This window comes from Sitophilus oryzae, unplaced genomic scaffold, assembly GCF_002938485.1.
Source record: "Sitophilus oryzae breed Bouriz unplaced genomic scaffold, Soryzae_2.0 scaffold_576_pilon_pilon, whole genome shotgun sequence".
Lineage (NCBI taxonomy): Eukaryota > Metazoa > Arthropoda > Insecta > Coleoptera > Curculionidae > Sitophilus > Sitophilus oryzae.
The window spans coordinates 2,179,792-2,185,791 of NW_022147169.1; the positions used below are offsets into that span (position 1 = coordinate 2,179,792).

The following is a 6,000-nucleotide window of genomic DNA, read 5'->3' on the forward strand; positions in this document are numbered from 1 at the left end:
TGTAACCACAATCTTAAATTAATAAGTTTGTTTGAACTTAAAAGTATGTTGATATAAATAAATTTTTTTTTGAAAATCTCAAAACAGATCATTTAAGTTAAAAAGCTAAATATTTATGAAAGTAATGATTGCATTTTCGAAATTAAAAAATAACTTAAAAGTTGCATTAATGTGTAGTTAACTTAAAGAACCAAGATCTTTAAATTAAAGGTCACTATATCTAACTAATTTTTAATATAATCTAAAGATAAAAGTCTTGATATACAATTCTTTGATTTTTAATTTTTTTTTCGATCATACTGTATCATACACATGAAGATTGTTACAAATGAACAATTCAAGATAAGTTAACCCAAGGGATGTAACCACCTAATATTTTGTACGATATTTAGTACATTTTTTTAATACGAAAAATTAAAATAACTTTTTTAATAAAAACAAACAGCCAGGATTGGATGATAATATATTTATATTATATACAGATTTTTTTGGTAACAATATATTTACAAATTATTATATAACACAATAAATATATTCAAGCAGCTTCAAACTGTATCTGGTGGAGATGCTGTACCACCTTCTGGTTTACTTTCTAAGGAAAATGGCGGAATTCTGCAGTCAAACGTGTATCCATCTTCTCGTTCCATTCGAAATGTACCCCTTTAAAAACAAAAATATATATAGTTTTTTGTAATATTTTTGACCGATAATTTTTTTACCACATATGACCACTGGGAGCTTGTAAACTAACGTGACTGCTGTACTGGAAAGCTGGCAACGTTTTTGTTAAAGCCGGTTCTTGGCCTACTACACCTCTACCTAGAATTATTTAAATTTAGTTAATTTAAAAAAAATATTCTCCAGTTTTTTTATTTACCTCTAACTGTTTCCAATGTACCAGAAAGTGAAAATATTCTCCAGTGTCTTTCTCTCAATTGAACACTCAGATTTCCTAAATTTTCTAGCCTAATACAGTACCTCCACTTGAAAAAAAAAAAGAACATAACTTAATCATATTTTAAGTGTTAATATTAATCTATCATCGACTTTAATAGTTTTATTTTTTGTTGAATTCTATACTTACCCAATACACTGAATTGGCATGACTCTCTCTACAGCCCATATAGAACGGTATTACAGTCACCCTAATATTCTCTGTAGTTTCTTTGTGGACATCTGACAGCTCCAACCACGGATGGTTCTTATTTTGCCACGCCTTCAAGGTGTCTTGAGCTATAAACGGTGGATCTAAAAATCACTTAAATGTCATGTATATTCCTCTATTTTTATTATTCATCTTAATATAACCTCCGTTAGTATTGGGTGCTAAAAACTTATCAAATAGTTCGTGATGCAGTGGGGTCTTCTCTGCACTGACATATGGTATGATGTCTTCGTGAGCCACATAATCTAGCCCTGGTATGGCATAGAGACTTCTGGAAGACTCCTGGTTGCCTAGGAAGGTCACAGCTTCGGTTTGAGCTCTCTAAAAACCAAAAAAACTTGAGAAAATTAAAAGAAAAATAGTATTAACTATCTTACAATATATGGACAGTCTCTCTGGTCGATCAGTACTTGGTAAAACGTGTGTGTACGTCCCCTAACTTCTTTACCAACACCCGAGTTGGGTTCTTCATCTCCTTCTCGATGTTGTGGTAAGTCTCTGTGGGCAGACTTTATAGTTCTGGTTATAAATGACTATAATAAAATTACCTGTCATATACTCTGGCTAGCCAAGGGAATAACACTACACCTCTATAGCCAAAGACTCGATGTAGTATTAACTGACCGGTATCGTATTTTCCTGCAACTTTTGGGGTTTCAAGACGTCCAACCTCTGCAAGTCTATATATTCAGTCAAAAAACAGTTAGTTACTCGCAAATTAAACTAGAATTTTACCTGGCAAAATTCCGTTTGCACGCAAAGAGTCTTAAAGAAATCGGTACCATTTTCTGGTGTAAAGATATCCAGATTAAATCCATTGCTCATTTTTCTCACTCAGTAAAATGGTTTAAAGCATTCTAAGTTTATGTATTAAGTAGTGTTGAAATTTATCTGTAATATACTTTGAATTTGTTTGTTTTTTTTTTAATGTAAAGTGATGAAAAATTAGTATTTTGTTGACTTTAGAAAATGATGTAAATATTTTTGACAGAATTTTTTAATTTGACATAAATTCTAGGTCATATATTTTCTGAGGCCCGATCATAACCATCATATTCGGTAGGGATGGGCGAATATCTGAGATACCGGTACAAAAAACCTACTTTTATATATGACATCTGTGACGGTTATCAAAACTTGTTTCCTCGATTTCTCGATCAGCTGATTGTCAACAGAACCCGAACTTTTATCGAATTACTTTGTATTTTCTGCAAAATCAGCGAAAATATGACTAAAATTAGAAAATAAAATGAGAAAAAAGTATTATAAACAACTAGAGTCGTTAATAACAACAGAAATTTGTCTGTTACTCTTAGTATTTGTAAGTAAAAATACTTTTTAATGGGCATATATTAATTATTTTTTCTTCAGAGTTGATAAAAACTATGTCCGAACCAATTGAACTTCAACAGTTAGTAGACGATGAAACTGAGGACGAAATAAAGATACACCAATCAAAATTAAAGTGTCGCAAGTACCCGTATTTAGGCTTGATTTTAGCCACTCTAAGCGCAGTCTTTTTTTCTCTGTGTTCAGCAATCGTTAAATGGATGTCAGACGTAGACCCTATGGCTCTAGCTGCCTACAGATTCCTAGGAGTACTATTACCGACCATTCCAATCGCTATATACAATCAAAAACCTTGTTTTCCCAAAGACAAAAGGATCATGCTCATTCTACGCTCATTCACCGGTACTACAGCGCTAATGTTGAGCTTCTACGCCTTCAGACACATGCCTCTAAGTGACGCTACGGTTATAGTTTTCTCCGTACCAGTATTTACGGCAGTTTTCGCCAGAATGTTCTTAAAAGAACCTTGCGGATGGTTCAATATATTTTCTGTGATCGTAACCTTAATAGGAGTCGTCTTGATAACTAGGCCCCCTATAATTTTCGGGAATACCATAGAGTCTCTGGGGGACAACGGACAGTCCCCTGAAATATGGGGGGCCGTGGCTGCCTTCAGTTCCACCCTTTTTGGAGCCAATGCCTTTGTTATTTTGAGAGCGCTGAAAGATGTTCATTTTTCAGTTATTATGACCAATTTTGGTGCGTTTGCGTTTGTTCAGTGTCTGATAGTTTCCTACTTTATCGGGGCGTTTTGTTTGCCAGTGTGTGGCGCTGACAGGTACCTTATTGTAGCTCTAGCTCTGTTCAGTTTTTTAGGTCAAATTTTACTGACGGTTGCTTTACAGTTAGAACAAGCTGGTCCAGTTGCTATAGCGCGTAGTACTGATATAGTGTATGCTTTTATCTGGCAAGTGTTGTTTTTTGAGGAAATACCAAACAGGTTTTCTATTATGGGGGCGATTTTAGTTATGAGTTCTGTTATATTAACTGGATTGAGGAAATGGGTGATTGCTTTGCCTAGGGATGCTCCAATGCGACAGAAGTTTTATCTTTTAACTAAATAATGCTGAATTTTTTGAGACACTGAGTTAAGATTTCCTAGTAGGTTTTTGGTCGATAATTTTTTTTATGTACTTACCCATACCTACCATTTATCTCTGCATTCTTTTTGTGATAAGGATTTTTAGAAAATTGTTAAAATTGTCAAGAGATTCAGGGATAATGAATGCTTAAATAGGTTTTTATATTCCTAAAATTTATAGTCATTTTTTGGTGCCATAATAATTACAATTAATTCATATTTGTGATGTTTAAATTTGTATAATCTAGTATTTTATAGTTAATATTATTAGCCATGAAAAAAAAAACATATAAGTATAACATTTTTATACCAATGAAATATATTAGTCTGCCTATATTAAGCATTATTTAATAAAAAAAAAAATGTTCTCTCTATCTATGTAACTTGAGTCTAGTCATTTTGTTGTCTAATATATAATATAGTAATTTGTAATAATTAGGTATGTCATGATATTACTCCAGTGCTATAATAATAAGTTACGATCAAATAATTTTGTTTTGTATTATATAAAACAATCACTAAACCAAAGATCTGTTTTACTACAAAATTGTAATAAAATATAACGTAAAACAATTAGATGTTGTTTTAATCTTGCAGAATATAATATAAATAGGGGTATAATAATTATATAATTTTTTTTATTTCCAAAAAATTTATACTTGAACCTTCACACCATTTTGTCATGAAACTCTACATGAACGTCATCTTTTGCTAGTAAAATATATTTTACTTTTTAACTGGCTCCTTCGCCATTTCGTCAAGTAACAATATCGATTATTCAGTATTTTCTAACAATGATTCACCTTTTTGATAGGTTTATTTCTTTAAAAAAGCCTGTTTTTTTCTCAAGTGATAGAGAGCTACAAAAAACTTTTTATATTAAGTAAAACAAGATTTTTATTTTGTAGGTACATATCTCTTTTAGTTGTGAAGAACGCAGACTTTTTTCGAGAGATGGCGTATAGTGTGCTGGAAACTGAAAAACCTTCTGGTTTGTTTTGGAAAAAATATATTAATAATAATTATTATTATTTTATCTTGTTAAAAATTGCTAAGAGAATACCTGGCAGTGAGAGTTGTTGTCTGTCATTTTAATTCACAGACAAATTGATTTTTCTGTCATTGTGTTTGGATGATATAGGGAAAATTAAAGACAGTTGAAAAAGTGTGAAGTATATTTTTTGTCTTTGTGAGCAGTACTAAAATTTGTACTGCATACGTTACAAATGTCATCAATATTGGATTATTATTTTTTTGTAGATAAAAAAAACTTTATGCATTTCATTACTTACTACACGCTTTGGTTTTGGCATTATTGAATACTTAAATTTATCGGTAAAATAAAATATTGCACGTCATATACTGGTACTTCCAAACCAATTTACCCGTTGCATATACAATTAGCTTGATCTAAAATCCGTCCAGTGAGTCAGGGAAGATTTCGACAGATGACATTGAAAAAAATGACAGAAAATACAATGTGCTTCTGAGTTAACATGACAGAACACTGTCACTGTGCTGGATCGCCCGACAGACTTATATAATTCATGTAACAAAATAAAGACAAAATAATTCATAATTCACATCCACGAGTGCACAGAAAACGAAAAGATTGAACAGATAGATATACAGGGTGTTTCTTAATGACATGCTAATATTTAAGGAAGTGGTTCTTGGGCCTATTATAAGAAAAAAAAAGCTTCATATGAATATATGTATGTCCTAAACAGCTAATCAACTTTTCAGATACAGGGTGGTAAAATTTTCTAATTTTTTTTTCAAAATATGTCCGATGTTTTATTTGATACATATCTTCCAAGCATCAAAATGCTTATTTTGATATTATACAACAAAATTATTTAATTTCTTAGTTTTCTTCCAGCCGATGCAGAAATGATTTCCACACCGCATCAGATTTTCAGCGACTTGACCCTGAAGTAAACGGACTTTAATTTTCTTTAAGCAAAAACTATGCGTCGCACAAAAAAAATCAGGAGATAAAAAATAAATGGGGATTTTGAAAATAATTTTTCTTTTATGAGAAGTCAGTGGTGTACCACTTTTTTCTCCAAAAATATACAATGTAAAACCCGTATGGACGGCATTTGTTGAATAATATAAACATTTTTGTACACCAAAAAATGTATCTTGATGCATAGAAGTCGTCTATCAAGTTTCATAAAGATATCTATAATAAATTCAGAGTTATTATAAAAATTTTTTTTTTAGAAAATTTTACCACCTCTCAGAAATTAAGATGTTTATGGTATACATTCATATGAATTTTTCCCTTAGAATAGATTCAAGAATTACCACTTTAAATATTAGCATGTCATTAAGGAACACTCTATATGCAATGGGTACTTTCAAACAGTGTGTTTTTGATAGATATGTAACATCGTAA

General features: G+C 31.4%; 2 protein-coding genes across 2 annotated transcripts; one reads left to right on the forward strand and one right to left on the reverse strand.

Moving 5' to 3' along the window:
* Positions 1-446: 446 nt before the first annotated feature.
* LOC115887469 (polymerase delta-interacting protein 2) lies at positions 447-2,169 on the reverse strand. Its single transcript, XM_030906913.1, has 8 exons — positions 1,901-2,169; positions 1,714-1,845; positions 1,543-1,663; positions 1,309-1,486; positions 1,085-1,248; positions 878-983; positions 720-819; positions 447-660 (listed from the first exon to the last, which is right to left on the reverse strand). The coding sequence occupies exons 1-8, from the start codon at positions 1,981-1,983 to the stop codon at positions 546-548; spliced, it is 999 nt and encodes a 332-aa protein (XP_030762773.1). The 5' UTR covers positions 1,984-2,169; the 3' UTR covers positions 447-545.
* Positions 2,170-2,317: 148 nt separating this feature from the next.
* Positions 2,318-4,172, forward strand: LOC115887470 (solute carrier family 35 member G1). Its single transcript, XM_030906915.1, has 2 exons — positions 2,318-2,486; positions 2,537-4,172. The coding sequence occupies exon 2, from the start codon at positions 2,551-2,553 to the stop codon at positions 3,577-3,579; it is 1,029 nt and encodes a 342-aa protein (XP_030762775.1). The 5' UTR covers positions 2,318-2,486; positions 2,537-2,550; the 3' UTR covers positions 3,580-4,172.
* The last annotated feature ends 1,828 nt before the right edge of the window (positions 4,173-6,000 follow it).